The 26956-nt window shown below is 42.5% G+C and overlaps 1 protein-coding gene across 2 annotated transcripts in view; it reads left to right on the forward strand.

The window, feature by feature from the left end:
* The window catches only part of mfsd3 (major facilitator superfamily domain containing 3), a 40138-nt gene that overhangs the window by 4046 nt on the left and 9136 nt on the right, over nucleotides 1–26956 (forward strand). For both annotated transcript variants that reach the window (XM_034091754.2, XM_034091756.2), the window contains exons 3-4: nucleotides 4909–5056; nucleotides 22380–22480. In XM_034091754.2, the coding sequence (XP_033947645.1) occupies nucleotides 4909–5056; nucleotides 22380–22480 (249 nt within the window). The remainder of the gene's footprint in view (nucleotides 1–4908; nucleotides 5057–22379; nucleotides 22481–26956) is intronic.

A 26956-nucleotide genomic window follows, 5' to 3' on the forward strand; every position in this document is an offset into this window, starting at 1 on the left:
TCCACCAAAAAAGACAGCTGCCAGAGTACGAGTGTATTTCAACTCGTACTCTGGCAGCTGTCTGCATGAATGCAGACCTTATTTTCCTGTTCCATGTTAAAATAAACCATTTTCAGTGGTACCGCTGAGAAAGAGTAATTTTTTTGGTCATGGAAAATTAGGTAAAGGTCATGGAGAAGTCATGGAAAATCATTGGTGAAAAAGTGTATGAACCCTGAATTAGATAAACCTCGAAACCTATAAATTGGTAACTCAGTTTCAACCAAACCTTATTAATTGCTGGGCTATGGTATTAGACGATTAGCCGTTCCAGAGACATGGATGTCAGGAGAAGAGGGGGGGGGGGGGGGGGGGGTCGTGGAGTTCTGAGATATGAAGGAAGGGAGTGGGGGGTATTTTGTAGAGGGGAAAAGAGGGAACAGGGTGTGAGGCTGAAGGAGAGAATGAATTAATGAACAACCGCCACATGGTGCCCCGCGAGAGACAGGATCTATCTAGAAAAAGTCTCATCCTAATATTTTAACCACATAATGTAGTTATATTAAAAAATATGGGCCTTTTTGGTTGTTTAGTGTACTTATATCAAATACATGATCCACACAAACATTTAATAGCATTAGAAAATACAAATAAGATTAATTGTAGTGAAGAGGATCACTGATAAACTGAGAAATTGAAATACATTTCAATCACTGCAGTCTTTTTTTTGTCAAAACAAACTACTTCTATAACCCAAAGTGGCGTTTGTAGCATTGCCAGGTTCCTACAGCAATCATTAAAACATCATTGACAATTACGCGGTTAGGTTTTTCACTCTATAACCCTAAAAGGATTTTATTGTTACATAATTTCTGAGATAGTTAACACGAAGAACGAACAAAATCTGCCAGCGACCTAGCAGGTTTTGGTGATGAGTGTGAGGGTGATGAGAGAACTCCTTGACATCTACAATGAGAAACATTGAACTCCTTGTGTGTTTGTGCGTCTGTGTCAATAGACTAACATGCACAAGATATTTTGAAGGTGTGGTTGGACACAGCTCTATTTACTGGTTTTGTCCCCAGGGAGCCTTCAAAGCTGAAATGTGTGTGTTCAGAAACATGTAGTATGAGCCTGTCTCTGCGTACCATGCTCTCGGCAGGCAGTGATGATGCGGGGGTGCAGGAGTGTCCTCAGTCATCTCTCCTGCTCTGCCAGCTCTTTTGTCTGAGCGGCAGCATGGACCTCAGGATTTGACCCCACTGTCCTCGTTGACCTCTCACCCTCACCTCACCCTTATCTCACCTTTATCCTACTGTGATCCCTCTCTGAGTAACACCCAACATTCACAAACTAACAACTCTGGATTTAACTCTCTGTTCACACTGCTAAAACAGTGACCTGTTAATGTTGTGTGCCACTAAACGTTTTCAGTGTGTGCAGTGAAGCTGTCAGCTGATTTCTGATTAAATCATTGTCACAAAACCTGTAATAACATATCTCTTAATAAATAATGATGTTTACATGAAGCGTATTTGATAACTAGGATTAAAGAAAACAAACCTGCCTCTATTCTTTCTCTCTGATTCCCTCCTAAATGGTCGGAACTTGGTTTCCAATCTTAAGTATTTATAGCATCAAATATATTATAGCATATTTAAGACTAAATAATAAACTATGTAACTTAGAGTTTAATACAATGCCAACCATGTCACTGGTTCGATTCCATCAGTGGGACCTTTTTTTGCATGTCATATCCCTCTTTCTATCGGTTTCCAGTCTGCTACTACACCATGCCAAAAGGGAAAATAACTGTAATAAAAACAATATATATATTTCTAAAGAATGTAACTGGACTGTGTGTCTGGGATATGATCAGATGTTAGATGCTTGGGTAACCAGGGCACAAAGTTAGCACCAGTGGAGCTAAAGTGGCTAGTAAAGTAGTGTCACTCACCAGCCAAAAAAGCAATGGTACTCTATCGAGTGTTCGGTAAACTTTATGCATCTAGTCATCAGGCTGATGGACAAAAATGTACATTTTTGTAATAATGTCTTAACCGCGTATCGCCAAAATGTCATCTTCCATGAACACCAGTCGGTTCTTCAGCGATATGACAGCTAATTGTACAGACATTACTGTAGGTTTAATAGTTTAAGAAATACTTAATCATCTCTTTATTAAAAGGATTGACATGGTTTTCATGGGAGAGCAACACAACCGGAAGAAAAGGAAAAAACACAAAGTTCTCTCTCATAATAGTTCTTCCCCTCCTTGTGCCAGGTTGCCTCCCTGCTATAAAGGCCTGGTAGAGGATTGATGTTGTCACGCAGCACCTTTGAGTAAGTGGGATAGATAAAGCAGCCCTGTCATTTCTCTCAGTGTTGAATCGTTGTGTGTCTCTGTGCTGTCTGCCTCTAATGTAAACAGAAACAGAGTTTTCTTTGAGCCTGCCATCCCTCCTCTGTTTCCTCTTCACTAACCTCCTAACAATGTCTCTCTTCATCCACCCCCCCCTCCTCTTGTTCTGTCTGTATCTGCCTCCATCCCATGCTGCTCTCTATCCCGTCATATTAAACTCATTTCTTTTATATAAATGCATTATGATGCATATCTTCTCTTTGCTCCTTGTTCACCCTCTCCTCTTTCTGCCCTTTCTTTATTCTCTGTTTTTCTCATCATTATTGACTATCATAGACTTCTACTCCGCCACTTCTCCCCGTCTCTTCCGTCCCTATCATCTTCTTGTCCCACCCTTCTTTTCCCCTTCCCCCCTTCACTCTGCTTGTTTAATCTTTGCGGATGTCTAATGAAATCCCAGCTGAAATGGACAATTGTTGCTTTGAGAATATTTATAGAAAGGAATAATCAGCCTGGTGGTGTTTGTCTGCACACACCGCCCCCCCCCCCCCCCCCCCCCCCCTCTCGCTCTTTAAAGAAATAATTAGTTGTAGGCAGTACTGTGAACGCTCTGAGCTTTGAGCTAAACAACAGGCAGACAGGAAGGGAGCACAGAACCATGGGTAAACAACCCGAGCATCATGCGTACCGCTGCTGCAAATGTTGACTTTATTATAACTAATATGGTTACTGCTCAGTGGATGCAGCTCCGAACAGTTCAGCTCAGAGCATGATGGAGATTACAATGTGAGCAATGCACAGAGAGGGTGTATGTGTATCAGTGACCCACAGGATTCAACATTTCATAGGTTTAGCAGAACATTTTGCTGACTTGTTTGTACAATTACATTATAATGAACCAATGTATCGCCTAGCTCAGTGCAGACAATAGTCATACTGTTCAGTGTGTCTGTAGTAGCTTAAGGCTGTACTGAAAATCATGAATAAAAAACTAAAAACGTACTCGAACTAAATCTTCAGTTAGTGAGCGAAAGTGATTCAGTGGATTGAGTCAGTTATTATTTATTTGCTTCGTGTTTTAATTAATACATCTTTTCAGTGCATGCCTCTCTTTTGTACGTCAACTGGAAATGATCACATGCATTTTCATTACATTTTGACTTTTGGACAACGCTCTGGAATTATTAGAAGTGCTCACACGAGTCAGATGAAAGCATACGCGACTAGAATCTTATTCTACAAATAAACAAATGATAGTGTAGCCTTATCATATCTTCGGCTGTGCAGAAATACAGGGTTTCAACGGAATAAACGGACATGCAAAACAACATATAACCCCATTTGTCACTTACTTTTGATAATATGGGCCTGTTTTGTTGTTTGGTGTATTTGGATTATTATATATATCTGATGTACACAAACATTACTTTAGTATAGCATTATAAAACAGAAAAGCCTTAGATACATTTTCATCTAGGATCACAGAAATACTGGGTTTAAGGAAAAAAGGACATGCTTTTCTTTATCTGAAATAAAAGCAGACAGATCTCTTTTGTCACTATGAATACCCATCTTATTGGCTTTAATGTGTTCATGATTAACGCATTGTGTGTAAATGAACAGCAGGAAGGTGAGAATCCACATTTCCAACGCCACACTTGTGCTGGGTTGACACTCCACTGTCACCGCGGTGACACTCCCGCTCTGCTGCTGCACTCCCTATCAGTGGGAGCTTCTTGGCTTTCTCTTATTATTATTTTTATTTCAGTCTGTTTCATCTGTCTTTTTTCCCTCCTTCTCTATTTTTGTTTGTCTCCTGGCTGACTGAGTGAGTGAGTCGTCGGTTGTGTTGCGTCGTCTTTGACAGCAGTCTGGGAGCCGAGCTGTCACTCACGCAGCGCCTTGGTCCCACTGTCTTTCTGAAGTCAGTCTCCATTAATATAATAATGGCGTGTCGTCGTCGACGCCGCTGAATATTTAACTGTAATGTTCAGCAGAACATTACCCCCACACTCAACGCCTCACAGAGAAAGTGTTATTGTCTGACAGAAACTTTTTAGTTTGACTGAAAGGTCTTTGTGAGGTCTGTTTCATCCGTGGAAGTTTTGGTGTTTTTGTTGTGTTCTCCTTTTTGTGCTTTAGGAAGAGTGCTAGGCCCCCGTTTGATAAAGTGACTGAGGGTATTCTTTTTCTTGTCAGGCATCTATTATTGACACTTTCCAGGAATAGGCCTAGGTGCGCTGCGTGTCGGCGTGCTGTATTTGATTCTGCAGTTGTCATCTCAGGAAAACCATGTTGTTCAGTCTTGCAGGCTAAACACTTTGCTACAACATGCTCATCGTATTTCACTGATTGGAATAGGCGTGTGTGTTTGGCGTGTGTCTCATATATTTACTGTAAAATAGTTATGCTTAGTCAGAGAGTACAAAATATGTGGTGTATTGATGGTATATGATCTGACTAAATAACTCATTCCAGTCCCTGTTTTGCTTCCCTTTTCCCCTCTTCTACTCTCTCTGTCTGATCTTTCCTTTTTCCCCACCTTCCTCTTTTCTCTGTGATACCAGGTGAGCAGGGTGCAGTCACCATGTTTCCTCTCTTCCTGTTGGATCATCACATGACCGCCAGGGAGCTCGGCTTCTGGAACGGCGTCATCGCCATGGGCTTCTCCATCTGCGGCTCTTCTCTCGGAGGCCTGCTGCTCGCTCAGTTCAGGTAGCCTTCACCTTCATTCTCACCGTGCTGCCAATTATGTTTTTTAATGGCACAAATATTGAATCTGAAGGTATTTCAGTGCTATCATTTTGCAAGTGTTGTGCTCAGGGGCAAATTCCCTTACAGAAATACAAAAAATGCCTGTTACACACTAAGTACATATGTTATGCCTATTAAGCAAATCCAATTGTTTAATAAAGTTGCTCAATAATCATTAGGTTGCGACTAACAATTAATTGAATTGTTGATTTATCTGCCACTTATTTCCTCAACAAATCAATTCATTCATTATATAAAAAAATGTAATACACTAAAAATGCCTGTCATTATTAGCAAAAGCCTAGGTCAGGGGTGTCAAACTCAAATACACAGTGGGCCAAAATAAAAATAAATGGGTACTAGTCGAGGGCCGGACTTGTTCAATGTTTATTGCAAAACTTATTGAAATGAACTTATTGCACATATTAAACCTAGAACTAACAAAGCTTAAATGATTGCCTATAAAAACAACATTAAACATTAAATAATCAGTTGCATTAATTTCTTATGGCTCTATCTGCAGCTTTTCTTATGATTACATTTGTAGTAATACAGTATTTGTAACAACAGCTTCAAAAAAACAATTTCCCTCAAAGAAAAAAACAAACATGCCCTGTTGTCGCAAGAAAAAAAGTGCAGAAGGAAACATTCATTTAACTCAGTTTGCTGCTCTGTGATGCTAGTCCAGATACTTGGCATCTCATCTTGGGTGCAAGTTCATCAATGTTTGGGCTCAGGCTCTGAGCTGAGGAAATCCTCAGGATTGAGTGAAGGTGTGCGTGCAATATACCGGCGGGCCAGATCTAATAGTAATTAGAAATTATCCTGCGGGCCGAAATTAAATACACCAATGGCCTGATTTGGCCCCCGGGCCTTGAGTTTGACACATGTGCCCTATGTGATCTCCTAAACACATGTCTTTTACGACAAAGTACTACATTTATTGTCATTGAAGACAATGAAAACAAGAAAATAGTAACATTTGAGAAGTTTGAACCACGTTTTTATTGGCAATTTCTCCAACGAATGTACTTCAACAATTTACTGATGATTTTAAAATAGTTGTTTATTTCAAATGACTAATTGATTCAGCTTTAGCATCCCCACACAAATGAAACAATGGACTAGTCCCTGTGGTTACTATTTGACATGTTGACAGAGAAAGTATTCCCATTGCATTGAGAAGGATGAAAAGGTAACAAGCCAGTCCAAAGCCAACGATAAATGTTGCCTCTGAATGTTGTCTAAAGCTGCTCAAGAGTTTCTAACAGTGGGAACCAAGGACAGACTGAGAAGGTCCAGTTCACTGCTCCACAGGAACATCTATCATACTGCCTCAGATTGCTGCTTTCATTTAATCAGATGTTACAGTACCATCATCATCATCATCATCTTCCTCCTCTTCCTATTTCTCCTCCAAGCTTTTTATATATACTAGTTCCTTCTTTCCTGCAGCTTCTTTCCATCTTTTTTTCTTCCTCTGCCTTATCACTCTGGGCTGTTCTTCTAGTCGTTATTTTATGACTCTTCATGGCTTGAGTGGTGTGTGTTTCTCCGCGTCTCCCCTGACTTTGTGTGTACAGTAATTTAAGTAAACATAGCCTTGTTTAAGAGCTCAGGGACCCCCTGTGTCTGGTGTGTGGTGTGAGAACAGCATGAGCAGCCAATCCATCACACACACACTCATGCGCACACACTCAAACACACACACACACACACACACACACACACACACACACACACACACACACACACACACACACACACACACACACACACACACACACACACACACACACACACACACACACACACACACACACACACACACACACACACACACACACACACACACACACACACACACACACCTCAGGGTTTGATCATAGAGACAATGTTCAAACGAAGTGACTTTAACTCTCACATTAGCAAGAAGATACCATAAGGGCTGTATTAAAATATATTACATTAGATTTGTTATGGTGATTTAAACTCTGTATTTTCCTTAAACGTGGTATTTTGGCAAAAGTATACAGTTTAAAAAATCCAGTTGATGCAAAATTGCAATACTGACGAGAAGCATTAGATTTATTTCAATATTAAGTTGTTTACTATGATTATATCTAACCTTTACATGTGTATCCCTTCAGCTTATTGACACTGTGCCATTTGGGCCTGACAATCGTTATGTAGTGGCCAATTGTCCAAAGAAAATTAATGTTCAAAGGCCACTTAGTCTAGGAGGCGAGCTCGAGTATTGACTCGCGTATATTCAAAAAATCAGATACCTTGCTTGTTCCATTCAGGTGCTTTATTGAGAGGTTCAAAAACAAATAAACAAACAAGATCCCTCTGTCATACGGAATTTTACGGATGTGTGCGGTCAAAAACTTTTTCCAACTTCCTCTCTAGACTTCCTGCTGTGTCATGCTGGCAGCGTCATTTATACCTGAGCACGCTCCTACGATTGCTTTTTATTAGGGATGCACGATATTGGTTTTTTGAAACCGATACCAATAACTTCCTGCTTCTCAAGACCGATAACAAAATTTTTTTTACGCCACTAATTATTTTAACGCGATTAACTCATGTGTATTTTTTTTCCTTGGCCGCCCCGTAGTTTCAGAGCGCATCGAGTTTAAAATACCATCTACAAGCTGATGCTGACAGCCCTGCTCCTGCCGCCCGCTTGTGGCAGACCACACTTCCACGCTCACCGGAAGGCACCGACTGGCCATCTGGAGGACCGGGAGGGTGTGTGTATGTGTGGCCCGAGCGAGCGAGAGAGAGACCTTACGTGCATTGTTGTTGTTGTTAGCATCTGGTGCTAGCTAGCTGCGCTAACGGATATAAGGAGCTGTTTAAATGAAAACAGAGGAGCGACATTTCGCCACAACTGCGCCGAGCACTTGACTTTATGCAGGAAGCCAGACAGTGGGACATGGTACGAAAAGTCAGCATACTCAGCACGGATAGTGCGCAACATGATTGCAGCGTCCAGGCAGCTCCGGTTCGAGCATATGCCTTGAGTTGCACATAGCTCCAACGCGCGCGCGCGCACACACACACACACACACACACACACACTTACTTTGTATTGTATTATTGTCTTCGTACGCTTTTAACACACCATCGTAGCGATGGCGATGTTTCAGGTGACTGATCAGGTTCGAAGTATTAGGGAGCGCTGGATTTGTGAAGAACTCCCCTCTTCCTAAACCACTAATACCACAGTACTGGCAAAATGGGAGGAGCCGAGTGAAAAACAAGCGCCCCTCATCCCAATCCACCCACACCGCAGTATTTTTTCTTTTTTTTACCCAAAAAATATATTGTATATTATCGGGGCTATTAATACTGGTATCGGGTTTATCGGGATGACGTCATAATTCCTAATATCGGGCCGATAATTATCGTGCATCCCTACTTTTTATAAATAATAACAAAACGTAAACTAGAGTAGTCCATAAGCAAGATAACATGTTACAAAACAGTAAAATAATAATTCATAGTTATTCAGCTCATTTAAGTTAAATTAAAGAATATTCAATTGGCTCACAAAACCATAATTCATTACCATAAAATAATGTGCCTAAATGGCTCTTACAATTCCGGCCCCTAATTATAAGGCGGGAAGACTTATAATTAATAACAATAACAAGAGTCATTTTCAAACAAAAATATGGCTAACAATAGCTCAATTATACTCCAAACAAACAACGTTTGCATTTACTTATGGGGGAGGAATCCACCTACACCCCTTGACATAGGTTTTCCATAAAACAAACTAAATATACGTATTTTATGTACGTTTAAAAAAAAAAAGGCAAAATCAAGTGTCCTATTCACAAATGAGGCAAAGTCTTTCCACAGGCCTCTCCAAAGTACTGGATTTTGTTTTAACCAGTACTCTACAAGCCAGTCCTTTTAGAGTCTGTGATGGTCTGCACGACTCTTCCCAGAAGCCACGGGCTCCGAGGAGCGTTGTCATCCAGGATCATGACAATGTGCCCAGGTGCTAGATTCTGCTTCACCTTAGTACATTTTTGACACTCCGGTAGGTCAGGCAGGTACTCACGCACCCACCTTTTGCAGAACAGGTCTGATATGTACTGTGTCTGCTTCTACCTGCGACGTGTGTAGCAGTCATCCTTGCAGCTTAGTCCTGGAGGAAGCAATGGCTGTTTCTTTAATAATAGCAGATGATTTGGCGTCAGCGGTTCAATGTCATTTGGGTCATCAGATTATGTGGTTAAAGGTCTGTCATTAAGTATGGCCTCAACTTCACACAACACAGTCTGAAGACACTCGTCGTCAATTGTTTGCTCATGAAGGACAGACTTTAAGACCTTTTTTACGGATTTCACCTGTCTCTCCTATACTCCACCGAAGTGAGGTCCAGCAGGAGGGTTGGAAATCCACTGGATTCCTTTCTGAGCAAGAGCTTCCTGCATGTTGGCTTGATTCCACTGCTGCATAGCTGGCCGTAATTATTTGTCTGTGCTGACTAGGTTGGTGCCGTTGTCGGATCTCATAAGCGACACTTGGCCCCTTCTGCACATGAAGCGAAGCAGAGCATTTATACAGGAGTCTGTGTCAAGTGTGTGAGCGACCTCTATGTGTATGGCTCGGGTAGTCATACATGTTACATTACATTACATTGCATTTAGCTGACGCTTTTATCCAAAGCGACTTACAATAAGTACATTCGACCAGGAAGACACAACCTTGAAGAAAACAGAATCATATAAGTACATCAGGTTTCATAGAGCCAAACATTTCAAGTGCTACTCAACTGGCTATAGATAAGCCAGTCCTTTATTAGTATATAAGTGCTTTGTTAGTAATTATTTGTTAGTAATTCTATCGCTCGAAGTGGAGTCGAAAGAGATGAGTTTTCAGTCTGCGCCGGAAGGTGTGTAAGCTTTCTGCTGTGCTGATTTCAATGGGGAGCTCATTCCACCATTTTGGAGCCAGGATAGCAAACCCACGTATTTTTGCTGATGGGAACTTGAGTCCCCCTCGCAGTGCGGGTGCAGCGAGCTGTTTGGCTGATGCAGAGCGTAGTGCACGCACTGGGGTGTACAGTTTAATCATGTCCTGGATGTAGGAAGGGCCAGATCCATTCGCAGCATGGTACGCAAGTACCAGTGTCTTGAAGTAGATTTTAGCAGTTACCGGAAGCCAGTGAAGTGAGCGGAGGAGCGGAGTGGTGTGGGAACATTTAGGAAGGTTGAAGACCAGACGAGCCGCTGAATTCTGGATGAGCTGCAGAGGTCGGATGGCACCTGCAGGTAGACCAGCCAGGAGGGAGTTGCAGTAGTCTAGGCGTGAGGTGACGAGAGCCTGGAACAGAACCTGCGTGGAGTGACCTGCCTTGAAACCAGACTGGTGCGGATCCAGAAGGTTGTTCTGATGGAGATAACAGGAGAGTTGTTTAAAGACAGCGCGTTCAAGTGTTTTAGACAGGAAAGGGAGGAGAGAGACAGGCCTGTAGTTTATAACATCAGACGGGTTGAGAGTGGGTTTCTTTAGGAGAGGGTTTACTCTTGCCTCCTTAAGACTATTTGGAAAGTGACCAGAAGTTAGAGAAGTGTTGATGAAATGGGTGAGAAACGGTAGAATATCAGGAGCGATAGTCTGAAGGAGGTTTGAAGGGATAGGGTCCAGAGGACAGGTGGTAGGGCAGGCAGAGGTAATGAGGGTAAGAACCTCACCTGGAGAGAGAGGGGAAAAGGAGGTCAGTGTGTGGGTGAAAGGATGGTCTGGTGACCCAGCGGTGAGTAAAGGTGAGTCAGAAAAAGAAGAGCGAATATCATCAACCTTTTTTTCAAAGTGGTTAACAAAGTCGCTTGACAGAAGGGATGAGGGGGAAGGGGCTTTGGGGGGGTCCAGGAGGGAGGAGAAGATGGAAAATAGTTTTTTGGGATTGGAATAGGAAGATTGGATCTTATCTTGAAAGAAAGTGCATTTTGCCTAAGAGATCGAAGCAGAGAAAGAGGAGAGGAGAGCCTGATAGGTTAGGAGGTCGTCACGGTATTTGGATTTCCACCATTTCGGCTCTGCTGCCCGAAGGACGGTTCTATTAGCACGCAGTGCATCATTTAGCCAGGGAGCAGGAGGGGACTGACGAGCCTGCCGAGATGTGAGAGGACAGAGAGAGTCCAGAGAGGATGAGAGAGTAGAGAGTAGAGTTTCTGCAGCAGAGTTTGGAGGCAGGAGTTGGAACGAGTCAGAGGAAGGGAGGGCTGAGAGCACCGATGAGGCAAAGGTAGAGGGGGAGAGGGAACAAAGGTTACGGCGGACAGGTGCAGGATGAGAAGAGATTAGTTTGTTATGTTTGGAAAGGGGTAGAGAGAATGAAATGAAGAAGTGATCGGATGTGTGGAGCGGGTTTACAGAGAGGTTAGAAGTAGTGCAGTTCCTTGAGAATATGAGATCAAGGACATTGCCAGCTTTATGAGTCGGTGGGGACGGAGACAGTGAGAAAGCAAAGGCGGTTAACAGAGATGTTAGTTCGTCTATCTTCCCTGTCTGGGGGTTGAAGTCTCCGAGAAGTACAGCAGGAGGGATGTGTGAGAGGAGATTATCTAATTCCTCCAAGAAGTCCCCCAAGGCGCCTGGTGGACGGTAGAGGACAACAATGGTTAATTGTATAGGATGGGTTACTGTGACGGCATAGAATTCAAAGGTGGAAGGAGTGAAGTTGGGTAGCTTGAAGAGGGAAAAGCTCCATTTGGGTAAATGTAAACAATACTCCATATCTTTTGGCTCTTTCACTCTCTGGAATAGTTTTCAAGAAGGCTCGGCTATTGCTTGCCCCTTTTGGAAATGTGAAAGCCTCCTGAGGTGCACAAGGACATGAGGTCTTTGCCCAGGGCAATGGCTTCAGAGTCACCACTGACCGACTTTAAACAGTCATCAACGTAAAAGTTCCTCAGAACTGTCACTACGGCTTTGTGTTGATGCCGCAGTCCTGTTTTCTTCTGCTGCTCTTCTTAAGGCAAAGTTAGCACAGCTGGCAGACGAGGTGGCGCCGAAAATGTGTACAACCATTTTGTAATCAACCATTTCTTGTGTGAGGTCTCTATTAGACCACCACAAAAAGCGTAAGAGGTCCGTATCCTCTTCTGGGACTCTGACTTGGTGGTACATGGCTTCTATGTCTGCCATCATTGCAACATGCTCTTGTCTAAAACGTGTCAGGACTCTGATGAGGGAGCTTGTAAGGTCAGGACCCTAAAGCAATTCGTTATTGATTGAAGTTCCATGGAAACTTGCATCACAGTCAAAGACCACCCGGAGTTTTTTCTTTTGTGGGTGGTACACACCATGGTGTGGGATATACCACACTCTGTCGTCTTGCCAGCTCAGTTGTGTCTCTGGCACCTTGACTGCATATCCCTTGTTTAGCAGGTCACTAATACAGTCTGTGTATTCCTGGTGGAATTCTGTTTTTTTTGGTGAGTCTCTTCTTTAGGTTAATTGCTCTCTGCACTGCAGCATACTTATTGTTTGGCAAGCTGACCAATGATGTCTTTGTAGGTAGATTGATGTAATAATGTCCTTCAGCATGATGGATTGAGCTGGACACAGAGCTGATGAATTTTTTGTCTTGTGACATTTCCAGTTTGTCGCTGTAGCAATGCTCAGGAAAGTCTGCATTGTATTGCTGTATGAGTAGCCTTTCCACAGTCTCTACTGCAATCCGGTTGATTGTGACTTGGTGCTGCTCACCGTCCTCTGGCTCACTGTCTTCTTGTTCTTTAAGTGGGCCGTTAATAGTCCAGCCAAGGACCGTCTTTACGGCATATGGGCCGTTGTTCTGACTGTGAATGACTTTCCATGGCTCGAAAGCTTCATACACGTCATTTCCAATTAGGAGTCCTATCTCAGTAGCGATGCACGGCAGCTCTACTTCCAGGAGGTGTGGCCATCTTTCAATGTCTTTCTGAAGAGAAATATGATCCTTTGTTACTGGGATGCTCTTTTGCGTGAAAACCTTTTTTAAGCTGATAAACTTATCTTCTTTGATTCCACAGACCTCCAAATCTCTCAGCAGAGAACTTTTCACTTGTTTGGTTGAGCTCATTGTTGTTAGGACAAGCTGCGCTCCTTTTCCCTGCAGGTTTAGCTGCCTTGCTAAAGAGTCTGTGCAAAATGTTGCAGAGCTCCCAGGGTGCACGAAGGCGTAGGTTTTCACAAGCTTGCTTCCTGTCTTTGCTTTGATGTAGACCGGAAGAATCTATCTCCGGCCCCTTCACAGGTAGTAGTCTCCTGGTTTACGCTCACCAGTGCACTTGAAACTACTGTGTTGTCTGACCTGGCCACCTCTTGGCTTTCTGCACGTGCATAATTGGAAACATTTTCTATTCTATGAATGTGTAGCAAGCTTGGGTGTCTTTCTGAACATGTTTGGCATGTCATTCTCTTTTTGCAGTCTTTACTCACGTGCCCTTTAACTAGGCATCCAAAACATAGTCCAGATTTCCATATAAAATCCACCTTGTCTTGAGGTTGTTCTGCAATCTGATGGCACTCCAATAGTGCGTGGTCTTTTTTGCAGAACAAACATGGCTTCATTAAGGCAACATTACTTGACATCCTGCTATTCACTGTCAGAGGTTTGCAATTATCTTCCTCTGTTGATGTGGCCACACTGGTTGCAAAGATGCTTCCTTTAATCCTTTCACTCCTGGTATTTTTCCCCATTTGTAAAACGTTCCTGCTTTTCGCTTCGGCAGCAGATCCCTGCATGTCACCAAATAGAGGGTCAGCCAGGATTTTGGCTTGTTTATCCACAAAGTCGACCAAGTCTTTGAAACTCACTCTTCTCTGGCTCCTTTCTTGGATCTTGAATGCCAGCACCTTCCATCTTTCTATGAATTTATAGGGTAACTTTGAGATGATAACTCATATTTGTAGGGTTATCCAGCTCCTCCATGTAATTCACATCCTCCAGGGCGTTTCTGAAATTTAAAAGGAATAGGGAAAACTTGTTGAGTGCTTGTGAGTCCTCTGGTTTTATTTGCGGCCATTTTAGCACCTTTTCCATCAAAGCGGTGGCAATCTTCAGTGGGTTGCCGTAGCGGTCTTCCAACATGTCCATGGCTCTCTGAAAACCACGGTCGGGGGGCATATGCTGGCAGCTTTTTACAATGTCTTTGGGATCACCTCTTGTATATTGTTCCAGGAAGTACATCTTATCTGCAGCATTGTCTGTTCTGGAGCTGACTGTGTGTTGGAATGCCTTAAGAAAAGATCTGAAGTCGAGCAGGTCATCATAAAAAACAGGAATATCACGCTGTGGGAAAAGGGCGAGCTGCTGATGTTTCACAAGCATTTCTGTTATATCAGTCTGCTTCTTGATTACTTTGCATATGTCCTTTTCATAGTCACTTTGATGTGCACCACTGGCTAATGTACTTGAGTCCAGAGCCTTTGGTGCTTTAGGTCTAGCTCCAGGTGCTGAAATAGACCTATCTGATGGGTTTACATGACCGCTTGGGATTAGTGGATAGCTGTGTCCTGCTTGCTCTTGTGTGTCTTCTTTCTGCCGTGTGTTTGCATTGTCCAAACACGTGTTCATTGCATCACTCATATCCTGTGCGTCATAGGCAAGGCAAGGCAAGGCAAGGCAAGTTTATTTACATACACCTTTCAGAACCAGGCAATTCAAGGTGCTTTACAAAAATGAAAGACATTCAGACAAAGGCATTTAAAAACAGTAAAAGATAATAAAAGAAACATTAAAAGAAAAACAAAAAATGAAAGACATTAAGAAAATGGCATTTAAAATCAGTCATTAAAAATAAAAGCTAATAAAATAAACATTAAAAGATAAAAGTTACAGTGCAGTCTAAGATATGAATAGTTCAATTAAAAGCAGCGACAAAAAGAAAAGTCTTCAGCCTGGATTTAAAAGTAGTCAGAGTTGCAGCGGACCTGCAGGTTTCTGGGAGTTTGTTCCAGATATTTGGAGCATAATAACTGAACGCTGCTTCTCCATGTTTAGTTTTGACTCTGGGGACAGAAAGCTGACCAGTCTCTGAAGACCTGAGAGATCTGGATGGTTCATAATTTAGCAGGAGGTCAGAAATGTATTTTGGGCCTAAACCATTCAATGCTTTATAAACCAGCAGCAGTATTTTGAAATCTATTCTTTGACACACAGGAAGCCAGTGTAAAGACTTCAGAACAGGAGTGATGTGATCCACTCTCTTAGTGTTAGTGAGGACTCGAGCAGCGGCGTCATACTCTTCATATATTTTAATTTTAGCGTTGGACGCTGCTAAAGCTGTTTTAATTTTCAGTTCTTCTTTCTCAGCCCGAAGATGTGCCTCCTTAACTGCCAAGGCTTGACTTTGCTTTAGCGAGGCAGCCTTGGCTACCAAAGCTGCACGCTTTACTTCCTCTCTTAGTCGTGCTGAGGATGCTGTTGAAGCGGATGAAGCCCTGCTAGCTCTACTGGATCTTGACACCACAGATACACTGTCCATATGAGAAACATCATCGTTGCAGGCTTGTGGTATTTCTTTGTAATGCTCATCACAATTAATCCACACATCAGCTTCATTAATAAAGTCCTGAAACCTCTGAGATTTAGGCTCAAACCAGCTCTCTTGATCATGGCTTCTTCATTCATAAAAAGCACAACTGAGCAGTTACAGTTTTTAAACTCGCCTTGAAAAGTTTCATCTTTGAGATGAACTTCCATCAAGTTACAGGTGTTGCCCATTAAAGGCTCAACTTCATTCATTTTGGCAGTGAGTTGTCTTAATTTACCTCTCCTTGCATTGATGCATAGCTGTAGCCGCTGCTCCATGGCCTTTTCCGTTGGTTTTGCTGCCCTCTTGTGGGCACACGGTAGGGATGCCAGCCATTATTCGATTATTCGAATATTCGTTACAGTCTCCATAATCGAAAATTATTTTTATTTCTGGCGAATAATCGATTATTAATCGCCAGGGCTGTCCGATTTTCGATTTTGATCATGGTCAGTTTCTGGCATCCCTAGCACACGGTAGAGGATAATCCAAATGGTCCCTTTCCCCAGTAACCACGATCAGATCCACATCCGACAATTCCAGTGATAGTAGGTTCCAACACGCTAGTAATCCTCACGACGTTGTCGGAAGTTTTTAACTTAATGTAGTGGCCAATTGTTCAAAGAAAATTCATGTTCAAAGGCCACTTAGTCTAGGAGGCGAGCTCGAGTATTGACTCGTGTATATTAAAAAAATCAGATACCTTGCTTGTTCCATTCAGGTGCTTTATTGAGAGGTTCAATAGATCAGCTGGCGGCCCACTGCCGACGTGCAACATTTGCACGGTATTTAAACAAATAAACAAACAAGATCCCTCGGTCATACGGATGTGTGCGGTCAAAAACTTTTTCCAACTTCCTCTCTAGACCTGCTGTGTCATGCTGGCAGCGTCATTTATACCTGAGCACGCTCCTACGATTGCTTTTTATAAATAATAACAAAACATAAACTAGAGCAGTCCATAAGCAAGATAACACGTTACAAAACAGTAAAATAATAATTCATAGTTATTCAGCTCATTTAAGTTAAATTAAAGAATATTCAATTGGCTCACAAAACCATAATTCATTACCATAAAATAATGTGCCTAAATGGCTCTTACACGTTACATAAGGTTTTACGTCTGCTTACACTAGGATCACATCATAGCTCAAGCCTGCCTATGGCCAGTGTGATGTAATGGGGGCTATTTATAACAACAACAATCAAAGGACGCTGGGATGGTTCCCACAGTGTGTGTTACTGTACACCCAATCAACTTCCTGTCACCAACATGTGGAAAATAACAAAGGTCAATGTACGTCTGCTAGAAGTGCTTGTTTTTGTCACTGACCGGCTAATATTGTGATTATTAGTGTCTGATATCATCATAGAAAAGACGCGACAGAGATGTAAAACATTTCCTTCCCTTTCGCTTGTTTGGATCTGTTTTGATATTGTTTATAACCAAGTCTCACGCTTGGACTTGTTGCTGAAAGACAATGATGAAAATGTTTTTCAGAGTTGTAGAGAGGAGTATCGCTGAGTGTTATCTTTTAATGTCATGGCTGAATATATATACAATGTGGATGATGCCAAACCCTCGACATTTCAGAACGGGATTTGAGCAAAGAAATACCTATTTTTTTCTCGATAGGATCCTTTCCATAATGACGGACACTCGTAATCTCAGCTTGTCAGTGGAAAGAGAATCACTTGTAATGGACATTGTGCAATTACAACTAAGCATTACATCGCGGCCCGGTTTCCGATCACCCAATGTAGTGCTCTCGCTTAATTCTGGAACAATTTCAGAAATGTTTGCTTAGATACAAAACACGGACAAATAGGAGTAGGTTAAACAACACAGAAGTTTCCCCTTAAGGATTAGGATGATACGTGTTTTTGTTCTTGTTGTGTTTTCAGCTAGCTTCCTGGTTTTCTCTTGTAAAATGACACTAGCTAACACAGAGCAAGTCTCCAAAGGCAAAACATTTTTAAGGAAAGGAAGCGCTTTCAAAAGATGTCATTGTCATACTTTGGCTCTTGATCTTTCACTCTCTCTCTCTCTCTCTCTCTCTCTCTCTCTCTCTCTCTCTCTCTCTCTCTCTCTCTCTCTCTCTCTCTGTCTCTCTCTCTCTCGCCTGCTCACTTGTAAAGGACTCTGTAACTTGCAAAGGCAGTAACAATGTTCACACACAAAGATAGAAAAGTTTTCCGGCAGTTAGATGCAGTCTAAAAAGCCATTCGCACTCAAAAGTGTGAGAGTGTTAAGAGGCAGTATCCGTCTAGTTGTATTAGTTTCAGCTTCTGCCATGAGTTTGAGTGTGTTTCTGTCTGTATTGGGAAGTAATAGGTTAGAACTGCCATTTTATTAATTTTAAAGCATTTAAAACAATACAATATCAACCATTTGAGCCCACATATGATGCAGCAACCTGGTGAATTCGTAAGTCACCTTATTTGACCTGGAACTGTATAGTGCAGAGGTTGAATCAGAGGGGGGGGAGAAAATAATTTTCAACATTTCAATTTCCCAAACTTGATTTAAAGTGGACCTATCATGCTATATTTGAAAAATATATTGTAGGTCCATACCTATATAAAACATGTCTGTGAAGTTGTTTTTTTTTAAATACCAAACAGATCATGCATTTTAGCCATGCCTCATTTCGCTCTATTTGCTCTTTTCCAGCCCTGTTTTTGCAAGGGCTGATTCTGCTTTTGTGGCAGACTACAGCGCCACTTACAGGCCTGGCATATGTACTACAGCGTCTCCAGCGCTTTTGAGCGGTCTCCTGTGAATGGACACATTCGTGGCCTAACCCCCCATTCCCCTGATAGGTGGAGAGTTGCCCATGTAGGCGGAGCACCCCTTTTCTGACGTCAGGAAAATTCAAATCTGTATCAGCTCCGTTGCAGCCCCGTTTTTAGAGATTTGGGTATGGAGGAAAAGAGAGAGGGTTGTGTTTTCTGACACTTGGTGAGTTCCCTGACACACCGGGGACACATATATATGTATAAAAGACGTACAAAAGTGCATTTTGCATGATAGGTCCCCTTTAAAGGGGCCCTAATGTGCTAATATTAAGGTGACTATACTCTGACATGTTTATATGGTTTAATTTTCAAAAAGGCCTGTGCTGCAGCCGTTCTTTTATACCTTTTGTCTGAAACCAGAGCCCAGTCTGCTCTGATTGGTTAGGTAGCCTGCTCTGTTGTGATTGGTCAACTTCCTAGAGATGTCCCGGCCCTTAGCCGATAATTTACAATGTGTTGGAGCTAGAGATGTCCCGATCCCCGATCACGTGATTTTCAAAAGATCGGAATCGGGAGGAAAAAATCGGGGATCGGAATTTTTATTTTTTTATCATTTTAAAAAAAATTTTTTATTTAATGTTACAAAACAAAAATGACCATGTTCACGTTTTAAAGTCATCCTGAGGCCTTAGTTTTGGTTTAAAATTACACAACATCATGTATGTGTTGCTTCTTTTGGGCTTGTTTTCATAGTGCTTATTTCTCTCAAATCTGGCAACAGAGTGGGTGCAGTGTCTAATAGTAGCAGTAAGCTAACAAGAGGCTACGTTCAGCTGATGACTCGGGAGTCGGGACAGAGAAAATGTCAGGAGTTTGGAAGTATTATAAAATTGAAAGCTAAGGCAGTGTAACAGCCAGATGCAATGTTTGCAAGGCGGAGGTTCCGCGTGGTGGAAAGAACAGAGCTATGTTCAACACGACCAATCTAATACGCCACCTGAGAAACAAACACCACCAACAACACGACGAGTACACACTGGCCACTCAGGTAACGGCACTGAAACAACCGACACTTTCAGAGACTTTTAAAAGGAAAGAGAAACTGCCCCAGAACAGTGAAAAGGCCAAAAAAACCAACAGCCAAGATAGCTGAATTCATTGCGTTGGATGGCCAGCCGTTATCTGTTCCCTTTGTTTTCTCTTAATGCATTGCATAAAGATCGGATCGGGAAAAATCGGTATCGGCAGATTGTCAAAACCAAATGATCGGAATCGGATCGGGAGCAAAAAAAGTTGATCGGGACATCCCTAGTTGGAGCACTAGCCAATAACAGCGTTAAACGTGTTACATAGAGATGTCACTTTGTTACGGAAGTACGCATGCATGCATGCACGCACACACACACACACACACACACACACACACACACACACACACACACACACACACACACACACACACACACACACACACACACACACACACACACACACACACACACACACACACACACACACACACACACACACACACACACACACACACACACACACACACACACACACACACACAGAGGGCTGTTCTAGGCTTGGGTCCCTCCTCTATAAGCTTTATCTGCCCCACCATCAGAAGCGGCTGAGTGGTCAGGGAGTGACCCTCCTTACAGACCTCCACTTGCAACCCGAGAACATCGCTATTCTTATCTGAGCCTGGCCCGTGTGAGGTGGCAGCTAGACATTTTTTTTTTCTCACACACACACACACACACACACACACACACACACACACACACACACACACACTCACACTCACACTCACACACGCACGCACGCACGCACGCACGCACGCACGCACGCACACACACACACACACACACACACACACACACACACACACACACACACACACACACACACACACACACACACACACACACACACACACACACACACACACACACCTCAGCATCTCCTGAGAGTGCGTGATATGAAAGACTGTCATTGAGAAGGGAGGCAAAGGGGCAGCAGAGAGAATCACGTCTTTAGCATGTGAATGATGCAGGATTGGTTTTCCAGTAGGGAGGCTTGGAAAGGCTGGGTGGAGAGGAGAGAGAGGTGGAAACAGTTGATTTAGGGTTATACTTCAACTGTGATACTAGATATGTGTTAGATGTGCAAGATGTTTTAATCAGTAAAATGTTTTGATACTGGTAAATTCTTAAACTCACACACAGATTAGCTTATTTAAAGGAGATCTATCATGCTATATTTGAATAATATATTGTAGGGCCATACCTATATAAGGTATATTTATACGTTTTTTTTTTCAAAATACCAAACAGATCATGCATTTTAGCCATGCCTCATTTTGCTCTATTTTCCTCTCCTCCACCCTGTCTTTGCATGCGCTGCAGCTGACCACGCCCCCCTGTAAAAGAGGGGGCCGAGTTACGAGCGTCATGTTACCATGATGTTACCATGCTGTTACCATGCCACGGCAACCTCTCATTCCCCTGATTGGTCGAGAGTTGCCCATATAGGCGGAGCTCCTCGTCACTGACGTCAGAGATATTTCAAATCTGGATCAGTCTGTATCAGATCCGTTGCAGCCTCGTTTTTAGAGATTTGGGTATGGAGGAAAAGAGAGAGGGTTGTGTTTTCTGACACTTGGTGAGTTCCCTGACACACCGGGGACACATATTCATGTATAAAAGACGTACAAAAGTGCATTTTGCATGATAGGTCCCCTTTAAGTGTTTCTGTTGGTGTTTTCATGGCTTTGTGATCAAACACACTTAGACTGTTAGATTATTCTTTAAGTTGAATTTGAGAAGCAACTATTCTGATAATACATGAGTCAATTGTAACTCAAAAATATTTGAAGTTGTTTACCTATCAGAACAGTATTGTAAACTGATTATCTTCTATTTTGAACTGTCAGCTGAAAAAAGGAAATGTTAAGACCCTACCTTGGGCTGTATGCGATTGAGATTTTCTCTTTTACATTTTATTTTCAACGTTATGAAGTTCAAATGATGAATCATCACGTTATCTGTTGCCCTTGACTATATAATCTAAATGTACCTGGTCAGGGAACTTTGCTGCATGTCAGCATACAGTATGATACTTTACATCATAGCCACAGGGCAGTCAAAAAGCAGCAGATGTGCATTATGGTTTTTAGAAATATCAACACGTTTCTTTCAATTACACCTGTTTTAATGCCCTTCATGATGCTTAAAAGAGCATTAGAATTAGTCAATAGTGAATCGCCATGTAAACAGCCGGATGGTAAGAGCAGGGTCAGCGAGCGCATTCTGGTTTTCATCAGGTTGGATCAGAGTTGAACGACGGCCTCACCTCTCACAATCTCTGGAGGCAGGTGAAAACATTTACTGGTAAACTTTGCAGGGAAGAACAGTGAACTTTAAATCTCCATCTTGGACTGAAAGTGTTTACTCAGTGTTCTTATCCAACTTAATCAGATACCCTGCTTTGTGTGACAGGCTCCTTCTTCCTCACAGTCTTTTTTACACATAAATAATGACATGCAAAAAAACAAACAAACACACACACAGTCCTTTGAGTGGCAGGCCTCCTCTGAGTGATTGGCATTGTTAATCCCTGATGTCACACAACAGTGAGAGTGCACGTCTGTATGTGTTTGTGTGTGTGTGCGTGTGTGTTAACAGTGATTAATTATCGTCCTCATGCTGGGGATCTCCTTAGGTTATTGATTACGTCACGAAGCAAACCCACAGGGGGATGATTTTCTTACACTAACAGGGAATCAATTAGTGTCTGGGGACTTGTTTACTTAAGTATGTGCACACTATTACTGTGTGTGAGCATTCGTGTGTGTGTTTGAAAAGAAATGCAGAATGTAATGATAAGAGCCTTGAGCCACTGTCACCACATGCCTCACTGCTCATCAACAACACCTCGTACCTTAAAGTAGTTCTCTCTGATGTTTGGCTTGTTTGCTGCTCTCTCCTCAGCATCGGGGCTCTGATGCGACGGGTGTTCGTCCTGCGAACCGTCAGCATGGTCTTCCAGAGCTCTCTACTCACTATCCTGGAACCATCGCCTCTCATGAAAGGTGAGAGACTGAAATCGATCCCAGGCAGCCGTTTCAACACATATCACCAATTGCAATGATCCTATAAAGGTCCAGTTTGGTTATGTTGGTGCTCTGAAGTAAAGTATAATAACCTACAGTGGGGCAAAAAAGTATTTAGTCAGCCACCAATTGTGCAAGTTCTCCCACTTAAAAAGATGAGAGAGGCCTGTAATTTTCATCCTAGGTATACCTCAACTTAGGGCTGTGCAATTAATCGTATTTTAATCGCGATTACGATTATGGCTTGCGACGATTATGAAAACAGCATAATTGACAAAATACGATTATTTTGCTGGGTGCGTTTTCGCCCCTCCCTAAAAGCCCACTCGGCCACGTGGGAGTGACATGTGTTGTGAGTGTTCAGCCGGAGCGAATCAATCAATCAATCAATGTTTATTTATATAGCCCAATATCACAAATGTTACATTTGTCTCAGTGGTCTTCACAGTGTGTACAGAATATCAGTATGACAATACGACACCCTCTGTCCTTAGACCCTCACATCGTACAAGGAAAAACTTCCAAAGAAAACCCAGTTTAAAGGGAAAAATGGGAGAAACCTCAGGGAGAGCAACAGAGGAGGGATCCCTCTCCCAGGACGGACAGACGTGCAATAGATGCCGTGTGTAAATTGAAAAGATAATACATTTGCAACATAGGTAGTCCAAATGTTTGGAAATGCATGTGTGTATAATAGGAAGATGAATCCACGAGGATATCCATCCAGGACCGATGATCCAGGACCACAGCCACGACTCGCGATCCAGGGCTCGCGATCCAGGACACAGGACCGCAGGATCATCCATGACTCCGGATCCCAGCGTATATAGACACCAAAAAGAAAGACATTTGGGGAAGCTGGGTTAATCGGAACATGAGAGTACACAGGTATAGACAGAGAGAAGGAAGAAGTAAGATGTCCCCCGACAAACTGAGCCTATATCAGCAAAACTAGGGGCTGAATCTAATCAGCCCAACTATAAGCTTTATCAAAAAGGAAGGTCTTAAGCGCACTCTTAAAAACGGATAGGGGGTCTGCCGCCCGAGCACAAACTGGAAGCTGATTCCACAAATGTGGAGCTTGATAAGAAAAGCGAAGATGTCAGAACAAGAGCAGCAACTCGTTAAAAAGAAGGGTAAAACTATTTCCACTATTTGGAAGTAATTTGGCTTTCAGGAGTCCGACGTGGAGCAAAACAAAGTACAGTGCAGGATTTGTTACCAGGTTGTGTTGGCACCACACGCTAACACAACCAATCTCTTTAATCATCTGAAATACAACCACAAAGTGCAATACGACCGGGCATTAATACAACAAAAAGCAGATGCCCGCTCGACTTCATCCACCACATCATCACAGTCATCGATTCAGGACGCATTGTACAGAGCAACGGCCTACGCGACGAGCTCGCAGAGACACAGAGATATTACAGGTGCCATTACATTTCACATCGCTAAAGATATGTGCCCAGTTAACACTGTTAGCAATCAGGGCTTTAAAGGGGAAAGGAAACACCAATTACAGTTATAATATTCCGGTAGTTCATTCATTTTACAATGGATATTGATCGTAATATTTATTGTATATGATATTACTCGCCAAAAAAAAATTAATTATCCGCCGGCCGGGTGGGGAATTCCGGGACCAGGCCGCCGCCATTAGGGGAGTCCCAAATGGTGACGTCACTGGCTGTGTTTTCGCTCCACCAGAAGTCAACACAACGTAGCAGATATGGCAGCGATGGAGGAATTTTGCAATGAGATCGACGTTTTGAACGATGAATTTGACTATTCGTCGGGAGATGACATTGATGTGGAAGCATCTACAGTTACCAGGCATCCCATGGCCTATGCTTATGAACCGATTCGGTCGAATAAAGTGGCATACGATCCGGAATAAAACATTTTAAAAAACACAATGCTAACAGTGAGCCTCTGAATTAGCCCCGAGCGAAAATGCTAACCTATTACTGCACCGAAAATCACTCCTAGCTCCCTTATTACTTATCCTAGCCGCACATCCAACACATCGTTTATGATCGCAAGGAGACACAGAATCTAACGGTGCCCACCTCAACACTGAAAGATACAAACTCGCGAGGTTATCCACAAAAACGTACATCAAAACAAGTGGCGCTAGGTACTAACATACGCCAGGCTAACGGCTTACCTTCCTCATTGTCTGGTCTAAACTGGTCTTCAATGGCATTACAACGATAAAAACGATGATGTAGTTAATCCATAGGTTAATATCCAATGGGGCTGTGTCCCCTTTGAAATGTTCTGATAAGCTATAAGCAATACAACTGCAATTCCGTTATCTGCTGTCCGCTCTGGGTCCTGCAATACCATCCATTGATAGCAATACTAGCCTTTTTAGGGCTGTTTTCGACAGATGAGCGTGTGTATGCCAGTTTAATTAGTTGAGCTATAGAACACCCCCAATTCTCTATTGTGCGTCATAATAATAGCTACCATTTAGTTTGGACGCGATTGCGTTAATTAATAAGGTCACACTGTGTCAGTAAATACATGTGTGAGCTAGTAATCTGGTAGTGCTGCAATATTTACCTCTCTCTCGGCAGCTGAAGCAACTCGTTTGGTGGCTCAAACTTCACGTTTGTTGACACTGTCATTGTCTTGCGCGGCCGACGTGCTGGGACGGTCGGTGTTCCCGACTGCATACGTTGAGAAATCGAATATTGTGGGAACAGATCCTGGCTTCAAATCCAATGTTTTGTATTGAACCAGGCATCCAGACTGGACTTTGAGCAGCTTCTCATCCTTTAGTGGCAGCCTATGGAAATGTACTTCTTCCTTCTTTGTATAAAATCCATTTGTGCAGCCTGGGGCAATACAATAAACTCCTGACGACGACCGTTTTCTTGTAATGTAAACTACTGGTGCATTGCACGCCATGTTGTTTGTTATTGAGCTTTGGCCCAGGAAGCCAGTCAGTGACGTCACTGGAAAAGTCCCAGAGCAATGGAAGCGCCCATGGTCATTAGGCAGGTATTTCAAAAAGTAAATTCGCGTATCTCGATCGTTTACATTGGAAATAGACTAGATAAATACATTTCCTAATGGTAATATTGTCGCATGGAAAGCAGTTTGAAAAGTGTTTCCATTTCCCTTTAAGCAACTTGTCAACATGTTGGACAAGCGTTACGCGATGCCGTCTCGGTATTATTTCAGCAGGTCTGCGCTGCCTGCACTATATGACAAATGCCGTGGGGAAGTTGAGAGAGATGTGGCTTCAGCTGACTAATTTGCTACCACAACAGACCTATGGTCTAGCCGAGGGGTGCTCAACCAGTCGATCGCGAGATGTGTCTAAAAATAGAACAACAATATTCTGTTTTATCGTTAATGTCCTGTAACATAATCTTCCTGTGCCAGAATAATGCACTTGAACGCATCAAAGCTTTGTGATTGGCCGGCGTCACCCCATGTGTCGGGGCGTGGCTGAGGGTCTTCAGTACAGGTGGAAATATTGTCACCTGCCTGCGCTCATCTCTGAAACCAGACCATGTAAACAGGCTGGTGTTTCTTGCAAAAAATCTTTAAGAGATGACATGAGCAGCCCTACCAGCATTTGCCATGGTGGCCTAAACATTTTTATTTGGTCTTAAATTGTAGTTCAACATTTATTTCCTGTTACTTCTGGACCATGACGGTTGGCCAGCCTTCAACGTTTAACTGAGTGGAATAATGAATATGTTTTACCAAAATGTTGGCTATATGTTAAGGAGTTTTCAGTATGTTGTGACAGTGCACTGCAACATATTTGATTTAATTTGTTTTGGTCTAATTTATTTTTATTTATCATATTAATAATATATGTTTAGTATGGTTTTGGAAGTGCGCTCCAACATATTTGTTGATCTTGTTTATTGGTAAAATATTATTTGTTTTAAAGTTCAATAAATGGTCAATGAATAATCATCAAAATAATCGTGATATCAATTATTGACCCAAATAATCGTGATTATGATTTTTGCCATAATCGCACAGCCCTACCTCAACTATGAGAGACAAAATGAGAAAAAAAAAATCCAGAAAATCACATTGTCTGATTTTTAAAGAATTTATTTGCAAATTATGGTGGAAAATAAGTATTTGGTCAATAACAAAAGTTCATCTCAATACTTTGTTATATACCCTTTGTTGGCAATGACAGAGGTCAAATGTTTTCTGTAAGTCTTCACAAGGTTTTCACACACTGTTGCTGGTATTTTGGCCCATTCCTCCATGCAGATCTCCTCTAGAGCAGTGATGTTTTGGGGCTGTCGCTGGGCAACACAGACTTTCAACTCCCTCCAAAGATTTTCTATGGGGTTGAGATCTGGAGACTGGCTAGGCCACCTTGAAATGCTTCTTACGAAGCCACTCCTTCGTTGCCCGGGCGGTGTGTTTGGGATCATTTTCATGCTGAAAGACCCAGCCACGTTTCAT

Source organism: Pseudochaenichthys georgianus, chromosome 9 (assembly GCF_902827115.2).
Source record: "Pseudochaenichthys georgianus chromosome 9, fPseGeo1.2, whole genome shotgun sequence".
NCBI lineage: Eukaryota > Metazoa > Chordata > Actinopteri > Perciformes > Channichthyidae > Pseudochaenichthys > Pseudochaenichthys georgianus.